Raw genomic sequence first — 23,329 nt, forward strand, 5'->3', positions numbered from 1 at the left:
CAGGATCACATCTGCATTTCTAAAAGAGTTATTAAGAAAATACTTCCTCCTTCCTCTATGATGTACTGTGCCCTTATCTTACCCTTACAGGGCTATCTCACATGTTTCCTACCTTCTGTGAACATCTGTCCTTCCTTACATTTTCATTTTCTCCACCAGACACTGAAGGATGCCAGTGATAATGCCCGCAAGGACTTCCACCGTGAGGCAGAACTTCTAACTAACCTGCAACATGAGCACATTGTCAAATTCTATGGTGTCTGTGTTGAGGGTGATCCACTCATCATGGTCTTTGAGTATATGAAGCATGGAGATCTTAACAAATTTCTCAGGTAAATCCATGAATATATATTGCGATCCTGAGCCAAAAGTGGGCAGAAAAGGTAGGTGTTACTGGTACTTAATGTTAAATTCACAACTACCACTGGAAAAAGCTGACATGTAGGAAAACAAATAGTATGACTCTTATCTTTTCTACTGGGATGTGGGGCTCTGTTTCTTTGCCTGTTTGGAAGTACCATAACAGATGTTGTTTCCAAGATATTTCAGTGTATTCTGAAATGTTTGGTTATAAATCCTAAAGTAGGAATGATTTTCTTACAGGCTTTCTTGTAGCATTTGGAAGATCCCACTCAACACCTATTGCTATCTGTAGGCGTCAAGTAGCTTCTGAAGTCTAACCCCTTTTCTCTTCCCTCCTCTCAGTGTTTTGGAAAGACTGCTATAAATCTGCAGCAAGAAAACTATGAGCTATGGAAACTTCTGTGAATTGGAAAATGCTGCACTTTGGCGTCCAGATTAGGGTTTTATTTCACAAAGCTGTTCAGGAATGTGCATAGGAAGTTGAAATTTGGCAGAGCAGTTATAAATAAATAGATGATACATAAGGCTGGCAATAATAGGTAACCCATGATCAAGGACATTATGAAAAGAGGCTTCATGCATGTGCCATTTCTACCAGCCTGCACTTTTTGATGTAAAATAAACAGTTAAGAGGCAGCATTTGCTCCTATGTTAAAATTATAAGAGACTATTCTTTCTATGTCTACTGTTTAATATTATCAATAGATATCACAAAGAAATTTCAACATATAGAGGTCTTTCCTGCTAAATATAGCTAGGGGTACCACTATTTTGGAAAGATATATCTAACAAGTTGTAAAACAATCAAAACAGATGTCCTGTTAAATGGAATCATATTTTCTGAAATATAACTGAAATCACTATGATTGCTAATGCTGCAATTTATGCATTTTTTGATTGCATATGTGAAATGAGTTTGCTGTCTTTCTACTGTCTCTTTAAAAAATAGCCACATCATAAAAGAAATCACATCAACTAGCATCCTCCCTTATTGGCGGGGCTGACAGGTTTGATGAAGAAACTGGGATCTGAACTGTTGATGCAGAGAAAACAGTACTACTCTTCCCAGGCTGATTGTCTCTCTGGCAAAGGGTTTAAGTATATTTAAGAATTAAGGACATTTACATTTGTCTGCTTGGTCTTCTGCTGTGAATCAGGAGAGAACTGCGGTTTCCCTAGATGCCATCATAGTACAATTTCAGAACACTGAATTTCTCTTAGAAGAAGCCAGATTCTCAGTTGATGAGAAATAATTTCTTACTCCATAAAAAATACTTATGCCTTGATTCTTTTTGATTGTCCTTTTCTTATGTTGTCACTCTGATTTTGAGTTATTGTGCTGAAAAGTATTTTAGCAGACAGTATATTTCCTACTTTAAGGCCTTCACCTTTAAAAACTATTAATCAGCCTTTGTCTTTATAACATGATTATGCTGGGACAAGCTGTTAAACCAAAGCTCCAATTTGTCATTCCTCTCACATTTTCTGCAGCTTGTGTTGCAAACCAGAGGTTCACGGCAAAGTGGACTGTTCCATATTTCTTACCCTGCAGCGCCACCAAAGGCTGTTGGGGAAAAATTGGTCTGAAAATTTAACCCAGATGAGCCTGGCTGCCTGCATGCAGCCAAAGGCTGTTCAGAGCTAGGACTAAAGCCTCAAACTCATGCCTGCCCAGTCTGTGTACTAGTGGATGATGTGGCAGAAAATATCTGTCAATGTCCCTGGCTGTTGCAGGCACTGAAGGTCACCTCATTTATGGCCAGCACCAAGCAGACAAACAAGCTGGATGGAATGTTAGGAATAATCTACAAATTCCATTAGATACAGACCATGTCCTCTGGGAGATTGGCAAAAGATGAAAAGTTCTCTAATTTAGCAGCTCAGAGGTTCATGTCTGAGAACACTTATTAAAAAAATCTATGCATGACAAAGGTGCAGTATTTTTCAATAGGAATTTGCTTGTGAGTTTTAGTTGGAGATTTCGTATCCTCCCATTTATTCCTCCCCCATCAATCTAGAGCAGATGAATAGCTGTCTGTACATACCCCGTGGCAGAGAGCTGCTTTGCCTGGTACCAGGTACAGTCCCATCAATGCTACACACCCTCCTTCATTTCTTTCTCACATCTGTCACTTTGCTCATGAAATTTATCCCTTGGGGCAATTTTAATATCATATTTCTAATTGGTAGTTTCAGATTTGATCTCACAGATTTTGATTAATTTGCAACTCTTTTCCAAACTCCTGTGTCCTTACCCTAATGAAAAATTAAGGCCTCACCTCTGTTGAGGAGGGAAGAGAGGAGGTGGTCTCTTTAAAAGAATAGTCTTCAGGAATGGAATGAAAGGTCTTCTGAAAACACAGAAAAACAGAATGGATAGCAAAGGGTATTTAGAACATTATGAGATGTATCAAATGAGGAGTGATTGCCAGATTACCTCACTGATTGGATAAGGATTAGCTAGAAGTTCTTCCTATGAAGCATTGTTCATGTTTATGTCTCTATCTTCCAGATACTAGGGTATACAGGCATACCAGAGCTCACATAGTTAGGATGGGTAAAGCTTTTGTGTCCCAGTACTTTGCTGGGCTTTCCTAATGCAAAATATTTCTGGTTTTGATGGTGCACAAATAAGTATTCTCATTAATCAGTTGATTGTTGCTTCTTAGGGACTTGCTAGGTCCTGAAAAAGTTGTATTCCTGAAGCCGTTTTGTTTTTCCAAGTAGTGTGTGTTTTGTGTCCTCTTCCTATTGTGAAGAATTCCAGCCTCAGACAGGACTCAACCTTGGTGATGAAATAAGCAAAAATCCTTTCCTGATGTGCATTTGGATAGGAAATTAGAAGTATAAATTTAAAATTGCTGCCCTTGTTTCTCAAATGGAGAAGGAAGCTAGCTCTTTCTTGTTTAAGAAAAGATGGAAGGGTCAGTGGCCTGTATCCCTGCAGAAATTAAGAAATGCCAGTCACAGGAAAAGTGATGTTATGCATGCCACTTCATTGCCTTTCCCTCAATTGTTTTTCAGTCTTACAGAGTGATAAGATTTTCCCTTAGTTCCCAAGCAGGTTTGTTTGTCAGCCTTTCTCCAGAAAAGGTTACTAGAATGGAACAGGAGAAAGGTGATGCTTTTTGACAGATGGGTACTATTGTGAACACATATGCCTGATTTCCTTGAGTAATACATATGCTGTTTGTAATGCACTTCAGACTGCCTCTCTTTCACCACTGAAGGAAAAAAGTAAATTAAAAATGCCCAGACAGAAATTTTTCCCTATTTCACTAAGGAATTTATAGCAGTTTTGATGGAGTTGTGTGGGCTGACACTCACTAATGCCTTTCACTTCTCCATCTTACAAGTGGCCTATCAGTTTCTCAGATTGTGTTTCATGCAGGGCACATGGACCAGATGCAGGACTGATGGCAGAAGGCAACCGTCCTGCTGAGCTGACCCAATCCCAGATGCTTCACATTGCCCAGCAGATTGCTTCTGGTATGGTTTACCTGGCATCACAGCACTTTGTGCATCGGGATCTTGCTACCCGGAATTGTCTGGTTGGTGAAAACCTACTGGTGAAGATTGGGGATTTTGGGATGTCTAGAGATGTGTACAGCACAGACTACTATCGGGTAAGTGAACTGCAATAATAAGTAATAAGCTAGGTCTTGTTTCGTCTTCTTACCACTTTGGTGTGACTGATTCTGCTTTTAAATGTAACCATCTGTCTGTCAGGTAATTTAGAGCCTAGCATATGTAGACCCTGGTTCTGAATTAAAAGGTTTTGGTAAATTTGGAGAGTTAATCAGAGTAGTTTGTCATGTTTTGTTGTTTATATATGTTGGGTTTAGATTCTAAATCACAGAAAGGTCTTTTTCTCTGGGCAAAAATCTTGCTTGGCATAAGTGAAGAAGAAGCAGCAGATGAAAAGGAAGAGTGGGCAATCAAATTTGGCCCAACACTTTTAAGCTATTAAAATATGTTCTTAAATACCACTAAGAAAAGTGGAAATGATAACTTTGGGGAGCAGTTGTATAAGGTATCAGCTAACTTAGAGGAAAAATAAGTACTGGGCAGGAGCAGTGACCAGCTACTCAAGAAGAGTAGTTGTTCTCTCTTACGTGAGAAGTTGTATACTCAGCACCTGAATTTTTTTCTGCCTTAAGCCAGGGCCTTAGTCCTACTTCTTAATGTTGAAGAGCTGTTTTGCCAAGGGTAAGAGTAGCCCATTGCTCTTTTTTCATTCTGTTTTCCCTGAGCTTGATTGCCATAAAGTGATATCTTGAATTTTGCAAAGACCTTCTGAGACTGCTGGGATAAACAAACTGTGCATTAATGATGTTGTTGGCATAGTCTTTGTGCTATGTGGTAAGTCATGTAGTTGACACCATTTGCTGTTTGCTATCACATTTGTAATTTCACGATTGGAACTGGACCTGTTAGGTGTTTGTGACTTGGGGAGGCAACCCATGACCATGCTAATAATTTACAAACCCTAGAGTTTATTCTGTTAGGTAAACTCTTCATCTTTAACCATGCTTTGTATCTGCCTCTCTATTCCTTACTTCTTATTAGTTTTTCATTATGACCTTCTTTGCCACTCAATTTTTATTGTGTTAATAAAGGAAAGTGTCACCTCACCATCAGTATTGGTGGGATGCCTGGGAAGAGATTGTCTCTATGTCTGGTTGAGGCTGGACAGGGTAGAGGAAGCTACACTTTTGAAAATTATTGTTGAATGCTGATTCACTTAAAAGCTCATAAGTAACAGCTTCCTTTGTTAATTTTCTTTCCTTTCAAAGACAAACCTAGTATTTAGTAAACAAATGATCCACATTCCTCTTATACATTGTTATTTTGGAAACTGGCACTTTAAATTATTTGATCAACGTAAAACAAGCCCTTCAGAGCTTGAAAAAGGTATACAGAATGGTAATAACTTCCTCTGTGTTTTAAAGGGCACCAGAGAGCATAGGCTAAGGTTTCTTGATTTTGCATCTGATTTTGCATATTGCATTTTTTCACCACTTGTTGGGACTGAAGTCATGTCTCTGTTCCATACTTCAGTGTTTACCATGTTAGTCATTACACTTAAGTATGAATGTATATGCAAAACAGGAAGTGTTTCCAAGGGTTGTTACAGTCAGAAGCAGCATTTTTGAACATAGGCTTTGCTTATTTTTGGAAAAAAAATAGTAACTCCCCCTGCTGCATAAAAACTACCTACAAATGGGGGTAGAAGCTCAGTAGTCATATGGTGTTCCTGGAGAAAACTGAGGCCTGGCTCAGGTACGTGATGGCCTACAGACTCTGGCATCAGTGCACCTGCTCACGTCTGGGTTTAATCCTCGAGTGTTGCACATGAGTACTCAAGCAAAGCTTCTACCCACTGAAACAGAAAGGTAGAACAACACCCATGACTTGGAAAAAGCAGGAATTCAGAAAATTCTGGGTAACCGGGATAATTCTTGGGCACCTCTTAAAAGATCTCATTTAAGGGGTACATTATATTTCCCACTGTCCCTCAGCATATATATATATATATATATATATATATATATATATATATATATATCATCACTCTCTTCTTTCCTTCTCTCCTTATCTTCACTTACTTTTGAGGTGAAGGAGGGCTTCTGCGAGGTCCAAGGTCCGGGATGTAACAAAGGAGAAGAAAGAGGTAGTAGTGTGAAGAGGGTGCAATCATTGATGTGAGAGAAGGGAAAAATTAGGTGAGAAAGGTAATTGTAGAGTGGTGTTAGTGAAAGACAGAAATGCAAATGAAGAGAAAGAGGTAAACAAGCATCAAAGGGGATGATGTAAAATAGCATGGCCCCATCCAAACAAGTGGTATAAACTTGCAGAGGGATGGGTGGATATGAAACTTCAAGTTGGGAAGTGGCTTGTTCTACACAGTAAGAAAAATAATAACTTCTCTGGCACCTCATGTTCCAGCTGGTTTCTAATTAGTGCAGAGGAGTGACAGAGCCACAGCTTGCCATATTTCACAGCCGATAAAAGTTGGAAGTTCCAGTTGAGCTTGTTAAGTTTTGACCTGCTCTTCCTGGGACATATGTGAGCTGGTCAGAAGAAGGTCATGAAAAAATCAAGGCAATGATGAATTCCCAGATGGGAGAACTGCATCCTTGGCAGGCCTAAGTCAGTGATAACACTGGAATGATGCTGATGTAACATACCTAATTGCTTATAGCAGGCTAAGACTTTTTAACTGCCCAGGCTTAATCACTCACAAAGAAGCAAATCATCCCCAACCCTGTTAGCTTTGTCTGATGGTCATTGCAGAGATTTACACAATTCCAAAAAGTTCTACAAGAAATGGTTCATCATTTGTAGGTTTTAATACACTGGAGTTGTTTTTCTTGGAGCCTGCCAAGGGTGCATTTCAGTCATGATGTTAGATTTGTCCAAGATGATTATTTATAGCTTGCTTCTGTAAGATAAGGATGATCCCAAGTCATTGTGCACTGTTAGATTGTTAATGACTTCTGCATTGAATCAGCTCAGCTGTTAAGAGATGCTCCAGGGAAGAGGGGGAGAGAAGTAACCCTTGGACTGGGAATACATGTGATGTGTGGCCCTGATTGCACGAGCTTTCCTTTCTTCTCTCGCTTTCTTTTTTTCTGTCTTTTTCATCATGCAGAAATCTTGTAGGCAGGGGAAGTCCAGATGTACATGCTAACATCCAATGTAATAGCAATAAGCTTTGATAGTCAGACCAGATGAGCCCGGGAACATGAAGAAACTGCAATAGCTTTTCTTACCCAGAAGTGCTCTACACCCTAGGCCAAAGTTAAACAACTCACAAGTAATTGGTTTGGTCTGCGAGCCAAACAGCTCCAGCAGCACTGCTGCACAGCAATCCTTATAGCACAAAAGATCCTTTCCCAAAGTTATTTATTTGCAGAGCTTAGGTCTCAAGTTCATTAGGGGCTTTTATTTGTTTTGTTGATATCTGGGTCTGTTGTTTGATTTCCTACCCTCACAGATCAGGGTTTCCTATCTTACTCTAAGATACCCAAGTAATGCTTTAAAGTAGCTTTCAGTGCTTTTAAGTGTTGACCCTGAAGTCTGGGAAGAACTACTTTGTTGATACGTGTTCTTGCATTCAGAGATATCAGGGCCTTTTTAGAATTCCAGTTCAGGTTTGCAAGTGATTGCTTAGTATTTGGTCTTAAAATAATTTCAGCATTTCTTAATTATAAGCAAAAAGCTTGAAAAAAAGTAGAAGTCATCCCAGTACTTGGAAAAACTTTAAATGGATATGCTTTAAATAACCAGCCTGGTCAGCCAACTACAGGCTTGATCCAAGGTTTCAGATGAAACTGTGATCTCACCAGACTAATGAAGAGCTTTGCCATCAACTTCATTAGGACTAGAGTTTCACCCTTACCCATTTTTATGTTTCTCCAGTGCAGGATAGACATTCTGTTTCTTATTTAGATTTATTAAGCTCAGTTTTGTAATCTTTATTTAGCTATTGTATAACCTACTTGCCTTTATGTAACAGCACAAGAGCAGCAGAGAAAATATGGGCTCCTTTTCTCAGCTTGCACAAACCACTCCAAACTCTGTCAAAAGACTGGGCCTAGTGAGGTTTCCCTCTTCCTCTAAGCCCAATTTGCCCTAAAACTAAAGAGAGGTTCAGAGTTTGGTTTCCTTCACTTCTGGTACAGATCGGGGAGAGGACTAAGAGGATGCGTTTCCGTATAAATTTCAGTGACTCCATTTGTCTTTAAAATCCTCTCCACATTTTGTACCACTTTGCTATTTAAAGAGAACATAACATGTCAGATTGGAAGAAGAGGCACAGGCTTCCAAGCCTCTTTCTCTCTTGAAGGAAGCCACAAAGTAGGTGTTAAGGGTAGGAGCGACAAGAACCTGAGACCTTGTCATGCTGCAGGGAAAACACCAACACTCACTAGTACTTTAGCCCCTTCTATATAAGACACCAAGCCCCATATAATTTCTAGCCTGCCAGAGAAAAAGAGAAGATTCCAACAGTGTCCTAAGCACCTAAAGATAAACTATGCTTCGCAAAAATTCCTGAGAGGAAGTCAGTCACACCTGACACATAGCAAGATGTGACAGCACTCCCCATCAGACATTTCTGTGAAAAGCACCTCCTTAACTGGCAAATTGTAGAAAGCTATGTGGGCTCAACATAGCTGCACCAGCATGTGGCATGACTTGCTCTTGGTGATGCTCCTCAGAGCACACCTGGCCTATCCTCAGCACCCTAGAGTAGTGTGGGAACCAAGGATGATCCAGAATCAAATCATACCACAAGAAAGAAAACAAAAAGGCAAGTGCTGAAGAAAGAGTTCAGTTGAATCAGTAAATAAGGTGCAGCCTGCAAAATGCTGACAGGCTTCTTCTCAAATACCTATCAGGTACAGAACTGGATAGCAGCAATCTTATATTTCTGAAGCCTAACCTTCTAACTCCTGATTTCTAACTCCTGAATCACTCCTGTCCTCTCATACAGCCCCTTCTCTCAAAGTGGACGCTGCAAATAAGTAGAATTTTGTGTTGCCAGTGCTTTTTCCAGAAGACTGCATAACAGCTCGTCTGTCCTAACACCTGCATATTTTTAATTTTTTTTTTAAATCCAGCAATCTGAATTAACTCATGAACAATAGACACCTACTTAATCACATTATTCTACTCTCTTTCCAGCCTTCAAATCTCAATTGTATTTAGAGAACCTACTCCTGTCCCCTACTAGACTGTATTAGAGGTTTAAAGAAGGCCCATTGTCAGGAAAATATGTGTCTTCATTTCTTCCCCCTTCCACTAGCCTTCTCCAACAACTTTCAGTGTGTGAAAAAGCAATGTCTGTATCCCTTTGTGGCACAGACATTGCTAGAACTGTGAGTGGTATTTTCCAAATCAGATTTTTCCCTTTCTTGGACTAGAGGTACCTCCCAGCCTCTAATGAAAATGTGCTGCATGGTACATCTAAACTCACATAGCCTGTGTCATTGGCATATGTTAACTGTATGGTCAGACAATGCCCTGGGCCATGTTCATTTTCTGCTCCTTCCAAATGAAGAACATCTCTTTTCTCCTCAAAGTTGTTGGTTTCAGTCCCTCAGTGAATGACTTTGCAATTCATACTGGCACATTTTGTACCTCTAGTGGTTGAGAAAGACTGTTGTTTCTATTTTATTTTTTGGCTTCTGTGGGGACTGGGTTGTTTTGGTTTTTTTAAATTAGAATTCAGGTCTTGTCTAAATTAGTGTAAAGAAATAAAGAAACAGAATCAAGGTATCAAAAAGTAAACAGCTGGTGGGGTGAGAAAGGTTTGTAAGGAAGTTTCCTAGATTTTCATAGCTTTGTTTCCTTGATAATTTCTATTTAAAGCTAGCATTAAGTATTCTAGGATGTTTGTCTTTTTAAAAAAATAGAGTTCCCATGTGCTTTCAGTTAAGACAGGAGACATTATTAAACTCCTTAACCTCCCAGACTTTCAGAAAAACTAATGGTTGCACAATTTGCCATTCCGAGCCTATTTTAAAAATACATAGAATTTGGACCTGCTTGCTACATAAAAAAGGTGAACAACTCTTTTGAGAAACTATTTTGACACTTGTGAGTGTTAAAAGTCCTCAGCAAACAGTTCTTGTTCTGATTTTTGCTGTTCCTTAGCAAGGCCAAAGTAGCAGTTTGAAGAACAGTAAAATAAGATTAGAATTAAAGAAATGGAAGAGCATCTTGCCATACTCCCCTTTCATGTAGGAATCTAATGTTGTAGAGTGCTATATTTTTGGAAACTGCATGATATACCTTTCTGGTGACACTCTATGAAATATTTTCCAAAAGATAAGGCTAGTAAAATAATCACCAGAGAGTGATCTTGCTTAAGCTATTTCCAGTACCTAATGCCTATTTGCAAAGAGAATTGGTGCATGACAGCAAGGGACTAAAAAAAGAAAAGGCTGGTTTATCATTATTTGGGCTGTAACTAGCCAGGCAAACACCATGATACAAATGTTTACAGTGAAGAACAAGTGTCTGTCTATTCTGAAAGAGCAATAGCAGCAAACACCTGCAGGTCTCAGCTGTCACTACAGAGATGAATACCTGTGTGTGGGAGTTGCAGGAGGCTGCACTAAAGAAAACAAGAAAGAGTTACTGGGAAGTCAAGCAGCCTGTCAAGGCATTCTCGTAGGTGTGTGTATTGAATTGTCACAGTTTGAAAGCACAGTTTGAAGGCTTTTTATTAGCTGCTATTTTTGCATCCATTGCTCAAAAGGAAATTATCTGCTTCCCTACATGGACTTCTTGGCTTTCCTCCTCCGTCAGAGGCTCATTGCATCATCCGTAGTGCTGGGGAGGACAGAGGGTTCCAGCAGCCCTGGAGGATATGCACAGATGATTTCATGCAACTGGAAACAATACAAGAAATAATAGGCCAGCTTGAGAGATGTAAATGCAAAGTAGCTGCCTTGAAGTCAGTGCGGTAGCTCTGTATGTAAAGTAACATAATCACAAGCAGAATTAGGCCTAATGATTTTAAAGGGCTTCCTAAAAGTCACTGCAATGTCAGCATTTAGAAACTGGTATTCAGCAGGGCATAGCATTATCCTAATGACAAAAGATGAGCACCATGGCTTGATACTTGTCATTACTTGCCCATGCCAGCGTATGTTCTGTGCTGTGCAGGAGGCATGGTCTGTCCACAGCTTTGTGTTTACTTAGACAACTACTGGCTGGATTCCTGGTTTTGTTTGCAGTTACAGCTGTTTAACTACTTCAGTTCTTCACAGAAAACCTAATTTCAGTTTTGTCTTAAGCAAGAACAAGTTCCAACTGTTTTAGAATAGCTGTAGATGTAGTCACTTCCTAAGTGAAGCTTTTTCATCATCTTCACATCAGGTTTATTGGTCCTACTTGCACTCGTTTCCATCTGTTTTCACCAACACAGATCCTAAGAAGCCCAAGAAAGTTCTCCTTATTAGTGTTAGGAGAAGGAACATCAGATGTCCAACATGTGTAGTGTGCTGCATTTAACAGTCAGTTCTTGCTAAACTCTGTCTTACAAGGTTAATGACAAGTTGGTAATACAGAAAATGAGACTTTTAACTGGGAGGTTCTGACATACTTCATTTGGCCAGATTTAAGCCCCCTTTTGTTTTAAATGTGCAAATTAGAAGACAGCTTCATGGCTCCTGAAGTATATTTTCCTTCAGTCTGCGGGATCAGAGTGTAAAAAGGGCAGAAACAAAAACCATAACAACTAGGTTGAAAAATTAAGCTGATTAAAAGACAGACTAAAGCAAAGTGGCCTTGTTGCTGTGACCAGTTACTTGATTACCCATTGAATTTCAGTGCCTAACTTTGCCTTTGTATATCCACCACCACTACATTTATACCAACATAGTTCTCATGCAGCATGTCAAGAAATAAGTTCACCTTGAGAAAACATGTTCAAGCCAGAAGGTAGTACCTAGAAACAAACATGTTATGTAGAAATCCTGTTGAACTACACTATAGCTAAAAGTATTGAATTGTGTGTCAATCAAAATATTGAAGTGTTTGGAAATTTTCAAATGGAAATTTTTCCTCTGTTTGCTTCTGTTAAAAGCTTTGAGGATTTAATATTTCATTCGTTATTGGTTATGGAACAGATATTACCATTTTTAAGGGATTGGAAGTTTTGGATTTCCCACCCTATTGTTAAAGCGTTTTAATGTAGTGCTTTTCAGCTAGTTACTCCTGCAGTATGCAGTTGGTAAGAGCCATAGGATCCACATGCACGCCTATAGGATAACAGGAAGTTTACACAGTCGTCGTCACCAGTGGCTGACATAAGCTTTTCTGTTGAGGGGCTCTTAGCACAGATGTTCATTAACTTAAAAAGTCCTTTTAAAATTGTACATAAAAAACTGAATCATTCTCAAAAATAACCACACATATGGATATAAATTGCAGGAAAGCAATGATTCACACATTGAAATTAGCCTTAGGAACTGCAATTTGGAGAGCTTTGCAGAACTCTGATCGTAATCGCCTCATTCCATTAAGTAGCAGCAGAGCTGTACAAAGCTATTTTTTGCAGGTGTTGAAACGATTTAACTGTTGTTTAGATGATTAGCACATAAGAGAGCCATGTCCTCAATCCTATCCCTGTTCAGAATTTGCTGGATTGTACTTCGAATATTGGTGGAGGTTATTTCCATTGACTTTACTAGAGCCAATGTTTTGTCCGGGTTTTAAAAAGTGAAGTTTATGGGCAACTTTTTCTAGGCATAAACAGCAAGAGAAATTAGCAACTAATATATATATATATTTTTTCTTCTTGGGCCAGATCTTTGTGCAGACTAATAATGCCTTTTAGTCATTATGGGGAGGAACCATGTGTAAATATCTGGAGATACTGTACTGCAGTGCTACAGATTGTCACTTTTGGCAGGCAATCTGCAAAGCAATTTACAGAACTCCAAGGGTCAGCAGCTGAAACTGTTGACTTTTTCATGTGTGACGTGCGCAGTGTGAGGAAAAGATGATGTGGTAACAAAATCAGTAAAAGATCTCTGGGAGCACAGTCCGATACTGGAATGTCATCTCCTGGGCGCCGCGAAGCACTGGAGCGATCTGTGCGGCGGCCACTGCCCCCGCTGATGGTGGGACAGCACAGAAAGGCCACCCAGAGGGGGCAGTCCTTAAATGGGAATTCTCCTTTGATGTCTGGTCAAACAATCAGCACCCAGCAGAGTCTTTGCAAGCTTCCAGCTGGAAGGTTTTCTTATGCAAATGGCCTCTCTCCTTGCACTAAAGAAAGCAGTTGCTAGGCAGTTTTCCTAAATATGCATTTTTTTTTTTACCCTGGGCTTTACGAACAATTGGCACTTTTTTGGCCCACAGAACTCAGGAAGCACAGGAAGGAAGAACTAGACAATTAGACTATGAAGTGCTACATGTAACAGGATGGATCGAGAGGATGAGAGGACAGCAGCAGTTAGTAATAGAGCCGAGGCTACAAATCTGGCTCTGCAGATTCGTGTGTACATAGCGAAGAGCTACTGGTGGTGATGGAAATGGGGAAGAAATGTGTGACACTGCAGATCATTTCCATTTTCACTGCTCTCTGGGTCCTTTTTCTGTCCAATGGAGCATGTGTCCACTCCAACATGGAGTGGAAGGGAAGTCAGTTGCAAAGATTTAATCAGAGGCTGTTGGCATCAGTGACAGAAAACATGCAGTCAGAGAATCTGTGGTTACCTATGTAGCTGTAACACATATGCCTTTGTTAAAAATGGGCGGAGAAAATATTTTTCTCCTTAAAATGCCTTTATTAATCGGCTCTTACAAGGGTGTCTCGAGGGGCCAGCATCCGGGTTCACCTTTGAGGAGGAGGGTCTTGGTCAGCTTTGCAGCCGGATGTTCCTGCAAAGCTGGAGAACTCTTCCCTCACCGAGGGTCTCCAAGGAGTTCTGATTTTTGTTTGTTTGCCTCGGAGTCTCACCTTTTTTTTGGTATTTTTAGGTTACAGCGAGTTACAAAAATTGTATTAATTAGCTCTATTAATACTCTAGGATATACACAGCTTAGTACTGGGTTTTGTGGGTTTAAATCTTACTTAGATTTATTTTTATAGGGGGTTTTTGGTGTTAAAAAGGGTCCCAGAATGCTTTGGGATTCTTAATTTACATGTATTACGGCGTTGCCCCGGGGGAGGGGGCAGGGGCTGCAGCAGCCTCATGGTGGACTGGAGTTATTTTGCAACTGGCAGCAGCGAGATGGCTGCGCTACACGGGGAGGGGGCGCCTCGGGGGTCCTGCGGTTTCGATGCGAGGGGGGAGGCGCCAGTGGCGGCGCCTCGGCAGCGATCTGCCACGGCTCGGGAGCGGGTTTTTTGGAGCGGGCCGGGGTGGGCCGTCCCGTTGGTAGAGCCACGCCGGGGCGGGGGGGGAGCACACAGCATAGCTTTGGCAGCGGCGGGGGGGGGAAGGCGCGGGCAGCCGGCATTTCGCGGGGGTTGCAGGCTCTCTCAAAGCAGCGGGCGAGCCCGCTCTGGGATCTGGGGGGGAGGTGCAGGCTTTTCTTGAGGTGGCGGGTAGCTTGCTCCGGCATCGGGGGGGGCTGCAGGTGGCGGCGGCAGCGGGCTGCCCTCATTGGCGGTGCCACGGCGGGGGTTGGGGCCAGGACGGCCCGCTTCGGTGTCTGTGCAGGCTTTCCCAAGGTGGGGGGGGGTGCTGCGGGCGGCCTCCAGCGACCAAGCAGCCCCCCTTCACTGCCCCCTCCCAGGGGGACCACGGAGGTGACTCCTTACTGTTACATTACAATTTAAAATTATTACATTTTAAAATATTAATACACTTATTCCATGACAATCAAGGGTTTCAACTCTTCAAATCTTCAACATCCTAATTTTCATTTTTTTCAATCCCTCCTCTTATCTTTTGATCAGGTTTTTAACCTGCATCACTTTATTTTTGGTAATATATTTCTTGTGACTTTTGATACTGATTATAAATTTTTTCTGCTTTATCAAGTGTTTTTTGTACTAGATGTTAGTTCTAGTACACTTGCAGGCTTTTTGGGGCTGAGTTTTAGAATTTGAAGACTTGCTTGTACGGTGGAGGTTATAATTCAAATAAAGAGGAAAATTATAATTACACTCAAGATTATAAATTCAGTTTTTTCCACCAGCCTTCTTTCAGGGGTTTAAAATTGTTCCACCAATTGGTATTGACTCTTTTTCTTTTGGGAATTTTTTTTGTTTTTGTTTTAGAGCAGCATTTTGATGAATTAAACTTTTCACAGAGTTTACTTTCATTTGCTAGCAAATAATTTACGACTAATTTTATTTGGTCTATTTCTGCTTTTGTTTGGGCTATTTGATGGCTCATGTGATCTAGGGCTAAGACTGTTCTATTTACTATTATTTTGAATATTATCTGCAATTGAATAGTCTGGTTTAACATATACATGAGGGTTTTGTACTTCCAAGACTCATCTTGTGCCCAGGTGGTTGACTTACATGTTTTTCTGATTTTTTCTGGGATCCAAACTTTACCTGTCCAAGTTTGGACTTTGCTCATATCAATCACAGATTGGTTTTGTTTTGTCATTTCTTGCCCAATTTTTGGGGCTTTCCCTGAGGTGCTTTTGGTGTTGAAAGGAGTCCAAATTTGGGCCACATTTTTGACTACTAGGGACTTTCTGTAGCCAATTCTTTTTATCAAACTAATAAACAAGTTTTTACTGAGGGGTTTGCCTATTTCAATTATTGTTTGTGGTTTTCCTTTTATGAGGTTTATAACTTTTCTTAAAATACTTATTTCTTTTAGCCAAAACCATTCTCTTATAGAGCACTCTCCAATCAGGCCTTGCTCAAGGGTGGCAGTATTTCTTGTGACTAATTGTTTTCTCTCTTCCTGACAGGTTGAGAGTTGGAAGTCAGCAAAGCAAGTGGGGTTTGCGTTGGTATAAACTCTCATTGAGGACTGCGAGTTCTTCCCATCATTGATGGGGGAATGTTCTTTTGAACCAGCTCCTTTTATGGGTCTACTCATCATCCAGACTATTATTAGTCCTCCCAAGAGTCCAGTATGAATCTTTCCCATCTTTAGGTCTCACCTGGCCTTGCCTCTTGTGTTTAGGAGCTTTTCAGGTTCAGCTTCCAGAGTTTTTCTCTTGCACCAACACACTTGGCTGTTAGCTTTTAGGTAGCTTTCTTGGGGTGTGCTCTATGAGAGATTTCTAAATTTTTGTAGTAATTTTTCTAATAATTTATACTAATTTAAAACAACAAACAATCCCACAACTTCTGTGATTGATATGCGCTCTCAATAACAACATCACATTTTCAACAATAACAACAATAAACTCTTAACAATAATATTACAACTATTAATACAAACAGTAAAAAAACCCCAAACCTCTTGTATGTAATACTTGGCTTATATAGTTTTTTTCACTGAGTTTTTGGGTTTTTCTTGAAGGTTATTTTTAAAGGGTCTGAATGTGAAACAACCATCCACTGGGGATGTTTTCTTGGAAGTCTGGGCTGGACAGATTATTCGGAGCTGGCACTGGTCCTTTCACTCTGGTAACATGGGTCCAACCTTTCTCTTGTGTTCGGACTGCAGTATGGGTGGTTAGCAGCACCTGGAAAGGACCTTCATATTTTGGGGTCAATGGAGTACTACTCCAGGACTTGATCAATACTCAATTTTCAGGGTTAATTTGGTAGATATTTAAATTAAGGGGAGAAGTTTGGGGATTTTGGGGTTCTGGTTTTTCTTTCTTGGTAACCTCCAGTGCTATAGGGGGTTAACAAGAATGGAAGTTTGAACATTATTTTATAAGGGGAAGCTCTTATGTTAGATTGGGGCCAGGTGTTGATTCACAAAAGAGCAAGAGGCAAACAGCTGAGCCAATTTAGCTCTGTTTCCTCTATTAATTTGGTTAACACAATTTTTGAAAGTCATACAGTTTAAGACATTTTAATTTTCATCATCTTCCCCCTTTAATATACTTTCTAATGCATCTTTTTCTTTCTTGATTGCCTCATCAAAAGATAACTTTTGGCAATCCTTTTTTAGGTGCCCTATTCCTTCACAGTAGAAACACTTTTGAGTTTCTCCTTGTCTTTTAGGGGTCACCCAGGGTAGTAGATTATTTCTTTGCCCTCTTACTGGCTTTCCATTCTCTCGGTGGGGTGTACTCTGGTTGGATACACTTTCTCTAGCCACAGCTACCATGATTTTTCCCTTTGTTATGGCTTTTTCTCCTTCCCTTCTTAAATAGACTTTTAAGGCTTCTCTTAACAAGTCATTTATTCCTCTATCTTGCCAGTCTTCCATCTTTTCCAATTTTCTTCTAATATCTGGCCAGGACTTGGTAACAAATTGTGTTTTAAGTAACACCTGGCCTTCAGGGCTTTCCGGGTCAATATTACAATATACTCGGAAATTTTGTTTTATTCTGCTTAGCCAAGTGGCTGGGGTCTCATCTTTTCCTTGCATACTATAAAATGCAAGTTTTGAGTTATTGCTTCGGGGGACTGACTCTTTAATTCCTTTGATTACCAAATTTCAATAATCATCCATATTTCTCATATCCTCTTCCCTATTTGGGTTCCACTTTGGGTCACTCACTGGCAGTTTATGTTCCCCTGGGGGCCCCATTCTATTCTCCCTTTCCCAAATCCGTATCCCCGCTGTTCGAATCATCCTTATCTCCTCGGGGCTAAATAAAATTCTAAATATAGAATTTATTTCCACCCACGTGAAAATATTGGGACCCAGGAACTGATCTACTTGTTCAGCCACCCCCACTGGATCTTCTACTAAGTTTCCTAATTCCTTCTTGAAGTTCCTGACCTCTGAGGCTGTCAGGGGGGCATTTACAAATCCCACCCCTCCAGCAACTCCGCCCATGGGAACTTCTCTCAAAGGAAAAAGCTTTGCTTTAGATCTGGTGTTATAGGAATGTCCCTCTGGATTATTTTCAGAGGGACGCTCTATGCTTGGGGTGGGTAAATTTGGTTCCCAATTTGCAAGTGGGGCTGGAACCATGGAGGGCAAGGGAGAAAAAACATAGCTGCTGTTTGGGGAAACTGCAGGTATTTCTGTTGAATAGAAGGGGTTAGTACTTGATGGAGGGAGACTCACTGGAGGGCTGGTTAGGGAAGGGACAAGGGTATTGGTAGGTAAGGTTTGAGGATTAGAGGGAGGAATAGGGGAATTAGTTTGAGGGAGTTGAGGGTGGCTTGGGGCTGAAGGTATGGGAGAAACAGGGGTTACAGTTTGGGGAAGTCGAAAGGGGTTTCCAGGGGGAACCTGGGGCATATCCGGATATGCTGGAGGGGTAGGTAAGTAACTAAGTGGATCCCAAATAGGGCCATTCTCTTCTTTATATTTATCACTCTTTTCTTTTTTCCCCTGTAATTTACAAATTTTTATGTTCTCTCTGTTTCTGCTTTGTTCTTCCCAACAAGCAGCATACTGTACTTGTTCTGCTTCTATGTCACCTCGGGCTCTCAGATGCTGATTTAACTGAGCACACATCCAAGGGTCTGTTGTTCCATGCCATGGCCATTCTCCAGGTAGACTCAGAGTAGGTCATACCTCTACACAATAATGAATCATCTTGATTTTATCTAAATCTCTAGTACTCTCCTCCCTGTCCCACTGTTCTATCATCTTTCCTAGTGGGCTCCCTGGAGGGATATGTGGTATTCTGTCTTTCTGCTTTTCAGCTTCTTCTGGCTTACTTATCCAAGCACCCATTCTTACTTGGTAACTTTATTAAAATTTCTTTAAAGCACTTTCACTCAAACTCACTCAATTCACACTCACTCGTGAGCCCTGGAAGCAGTTTGTATGACCCGCCCTTAGGGTCCCAACCCCTGCCACAGCCAGCCCCCGGTACCTGTCAATGGCCTCAGCACTCCTGGTGCTTTCGTCACCACCCCAGCCGGTACAATCTTTCCCTCCTGCACGTCCGGCGTATCCCCGTAAGCAGTCGGCCAACCTGGGCCCAGGGTTCCAGTTGCTACTTCTGCCAGGATACACACACAGAGCATGCGACTCACTCACTCGCCCTATCGTCAAGTCCCTCGCACATTGGAACTTCCCTAACTTTCACTCACTGCACCCGGTAGCATCAGCTTTAAATACCCCCGCCCAGTTTTACCTCTCCGTGTCCGGTAGCATGGCGCTCCTGGCCACCCCCGCCCAGCACGACACACTCAAACCCGGTAGCGTATCTAAATTGACCCCCGCCCAGTGCACTCTTCACACCCGGTAGCGTGCCCCCCTTTGGGCACCGCCGTCCAATGTGACCGTCCTGTACCCCATCAGTTACCTCAGCCTGGCCACCCCTCTCCTGGGAGCAGCCCCTGGTAACCTTGGCCAGTACCTCTTGCTCTCCCCACACCCCTGCAGGTCACTGGGAGCAGCCCCTAGCCACCCTTTCTCCTGCGTCGGTGTGGTGCGTGCCTCACACACTTGTCCCTGGCCTCCCCGCACACTTGAGGTGACCTGGGTGGTTTGCCCCTACTGGTCTAGGGGAAACCTACAGTACCGCTTACCCTATGACGTGCCACTCACACTCTATTCAGCCTCCGCACGTCCGGAGGGGGGTCCTCTACACCCCTGGAGACGCCTCTCTCACTCTGTTTCCTTTCGCTTCCTCCTGTTCCTGACCACTCCTCTCGCGAAGAGGTGGAAATGCAGTACTGAGGAGTTCTCACTCGCTTCGGGGATCCGAGCTGCTGGCCCCCGTCTCACTCACACACACTCGCACGTCTCCACTCTCGCCACCGAGTTTATACTTACCCGGTGCTCCTCAATGGCGCCCCCTTGTGGCTGCCATGTGTCCCTCGAGGCTGGCGTGCGTTGTCCTCTTTGGTCCAGGAGGGCAGCTGTCCAGGAGGTCCAAGGTGGGCGGCGCCTTCCCGTCTCGGTCCTCTTCTGGGCGTGGCCAATCCCAGACGAGTCCCCAAGGTGTTAAAAATGGGCGGAGAAAATATTTTTCTCCTTAAAATGCCTTTATTAATCAGCTCTTACAAGGGTGTCTCGAGGGGCCAGCATCCGGGTTCGCCTTTGAGGGGGAGGGTCTTGGTCAGCTTTGCAGCCGGATGTTCCTGCAAAGCTGGAGAACTCTTCCCTCACCGGGGGTCTCCAAGGAGTTCTGATTTTTGTTTGTTTGCCTCGGAGTCTCACCTTTTTTTTGGTATTTTTAGGTTACAGCGAGTTACAAAAATTGTATTAATTAGCTCTATTAATACTCTAGGGTATACACAGCTTAGTACTGGGTTTTGTGGGTTTAAATCTTACTTAGATTTATTTTTATAGGGGGTTTTTGGTGTTAAAAAGGGTCCCAGAATGCTTTGGGATTCTTAATTTACATGTATTACGGCGTTGCCCCGGGGGAGGGGGCAGGGGCTGCAGCAGCCTCATGGTGGACTGGAGTTATTTTGCAACTGGCAGCAGCGAGATGGCTGCGCTACACGGGGAGGGGGCGCCTCGGGGGTCCTGCGGTTTCGATGCGAGGGGGGAGGCGCCAGTGGCGGCGCCTCGGCAGCGATCCGCCACGGCTCGGGAGCGGGTTTTTTGGAGCGGGCCGGGGTGGGCCGTCCCGTTGGTAGAGCCACGCCGGGGCGGGGGGGGAGCACACAGCATAGCTTTGGCAGCGGCGGGGGGGGGAAGGCGCGGGCAGCCGGCATTTCACGGGGGTTGCAGGCTCTCTCAAAGCAGCGGGCGAGCCCGCTCTGGGATCTGGGGGGGAGGTGCAGGCTTTTCTTGAGGTGGCGGGTAGCTTGCTCCGGCATCGGGGGGGGGCTGCAGGTGGCGGCGGCAGCGGGCTGCCCTCATTGGCGGTGCCACGGCGGGGGTTGGGGCCAGGACGGCCCGCTTCGGTGTCTGTGCAGGCTTTCCCAAGGTGGGGGGGGGTGCTGCGGGCGGCCTCCAGCGACCAGGAACCCCCCCTTCACTGCCCCCTCCCAGGGGGACCACGGAGGTGACTCCTTACTGTTACATTACAATTTAAAATTATTACATTTTAAAATATTAATACACTTATTCCATGACAATCAAGGGTTTCAACTCTTCAAATCTTCAACATTCTAATTTTCATTTTTTTCACCTTTGTGAAATGTTTGCAATACCAGATGTCACAAACAGTGGTGAAGTTTTTGACACCTTGTCAGGAACAGCTCTCTAAGCTTCCCAGAAGGTGAGGACTCCAGATCTAAACTGATACTGCATCTTATAGTCTCAGGAACTTTGTAATTAGACTTCAGAGATAATTTGGCTTTGAATTAATCTAGTCTTACATAAAATGGAGCCAAAACACGTATAAATGCTGTCAAGCTTCTAGCTGTGTACTACCTTTAGATGCATGACAGAATATGCATCTTATATCAAAGACAGATATAAAATAATTAGAAAAGATTGTAGTGACTCAAATACTTTTATCTCCATCAGGTGGGTAAACAAACCTCCAAAAGAAAAGCCATATGAATAGGAATTAACTTCATTCTTTCCAGTGTACTAAAATGCTTTCATGGAAGAAAAAAAACCAAACTCCCTGGCTTAATACCCTTGAATTTGTTTTCAAAAGTTACTATTTATTTGCCCTGAAAAATATTCTTGCAACACTGCTGTCCAGCCCACGAGGATTTGAAGAGCTTAAATTAAATTTGATGTACAATCAGTTCCTATTTTTCTTCCACAGTTCATTTCATCCAGGGCTTGATGCTGCCATAGTGGTGTCTCAAATATTTGGGCTGGGAGCAGAGTCAGACCCATTGAAATGATCAGATAGAGCTACAACACTGAGAGATGATGCAAATGAAATTTCAAAACTACTCCCTTATTTAGTCTCATACAAGCAATTTCCCAACACTTTTGAAGAAGTTTTAACTATAGAAATCCATGATTTCTGAGCCTCGTCAAAAACTACATTTCAGTCCTCTGTTCCAGTAGCTGTGTTCAAGCTTTTCTTCATGAATGTGGAAGGAACATTGTAAAATGAATGTCACTCCAGTTACTCACATCACACACTTAAAAGCCAGGATTTTTTAAAAAGAGCTCTATAAGTGTGAGTCTTTTGATGATAAATGTGTAAGGCTACAGATCTACAAAAATATAAATGTGTAATAAAGGAATACATGACAAAAATAAAACACAATTAAAGCCATTCAGAGATAAAAGAATCTTGAAACTACAATACTGTAAAGCACAAAATATTGATTTTTTTCTGTTGCTTTTGAAAATTGCTATGACCTAAGCAGTTAGTTTTATAGCCTGCACAATTTCTCTAGAAGACAGAAAGACACTGGTACATATTCAAAGGATGAAAACTTGTCTACCTCCCAGACCAACAAGCAAACTGGCATTGACATTACTGGGGACAGAAATTTTGCTTTTACTCTCATTAATTGCAAATTAATGCAATTAATGCAAATCTGTAAAAATTTGTAAATTTGTAATTGCTTTATGTCTGATTTCACTTCCATGTTCACTGCTGGGTCTACAGGGTGAAAAAAAAAAATCACATCTCATGTGATCTAATTCCTGCATACCACACCATGAAGCAAATCAAAATGTTTTGCTGGAAATATAAGCTGGGAGGGTTTTTTATACTGGTATATAGAATATGATGCAGTCTGAGCCTCCCTAAAGGGATTCTTTCATAGCATCATCTAGTCCTTTCAAGGTGTGTATGAAGACAGTCCTTCAGATTATTTTATGGTCCTCAAGATTATGTTTCTGTAAATCTGGATTTAGTCGTCTACATAGACAGGGAGAAATCTTACAGAGCAAAGAAATTCTCTTCTCTTCTCTTCTCTTCTCTTCTCTTCTCTTCTCTTCTCTTCTCTTCTCTTCTCTTCTCTTCTCTTCTCTTCTCTTCTCTTCTCTTCTCTTCTCTTCCCTGAACTTCCCTTCCCTGACCTTCCCTGAACTTCCTTTTTTTCCCCCTGGCAGTATAATTTTAAGAAGATAAAGAACTGCTTATTAAATATATTGCCAGATATTCTTTGATATCACATCAATGTTGCAATAATTTCACAGCCATTATAAATATAAAGAGGAAAAAAAAAAAGAAGCAACATGAATGGCAGTCAGGATGATCATAAATAATTTGTCCTACTGTTTTTGTCTTCTATGTTCCTCATACTGCCTCAGCCCAGGCCCACAAAATAAAACTGTGATGCTATCAGGAGAATATGGATTCTTTCCAGATTGATTTACCAGATGCCTGTCACCACAAAGTCGCTTTGGATGGCTAACTGATAGGCTGGGCTCTTTGCAAATTACTGCTCTGCATGCAGTCCTTTTGCAGCTGATTATGCTGCCAATGTTATTTTCTGATGATGAGATTTAATGCAGCATACTGCCTGCCACTATCCTTGTAAAAGATTTTTCTTGCTTGTGAGCTAAGCAAAGGGCAGGGTCCTGCATTCTTGGCAGCCTGTCATATGCATGAGCTG

The 23,329-nt window shown here is 41.9% G+C and overlaps 1 protein-coding gene across 1 annotated transcript in view; it reads left to right on the forward strand.

Annotated features, from left to right (window-relative positions):
• Positions 1-23,329, forward strand: part of NTRK2 (neurotrophic receptor tyrosine kinase 2) — a gene marked incomplete at its 5' end in the record, with an annotated part of 205,074 nt that overhangs the window by 154,248 nt on the left and 27,497 nt on the right. Inside the window, 2 exons of the mRNA XM_083884010.1 lie at positions 160-332; positions 3,755-3,989. Of these exons, the coding sequence (XP_083740136.1) occupies positions 160-332; positions 3,755-3,989 (408 nt within the window). The remainder of the gene's footprint in view (positions 1-159; positions 333-3,754; positions 3,990-23,329) is intronic.

Source organism: Zosterops lateralis, assembly GCF_965231275.1.
Source record: "Zosterops lateralis genome assembly, chromosome: Z".
NCBI classification, from domain to species: domain Eukaryota; kingdom Metazoa; phylum Chordata; class Aves; order Passeriformes; family Zosteropidae; genus Zosterops; species Zosterops lateralis.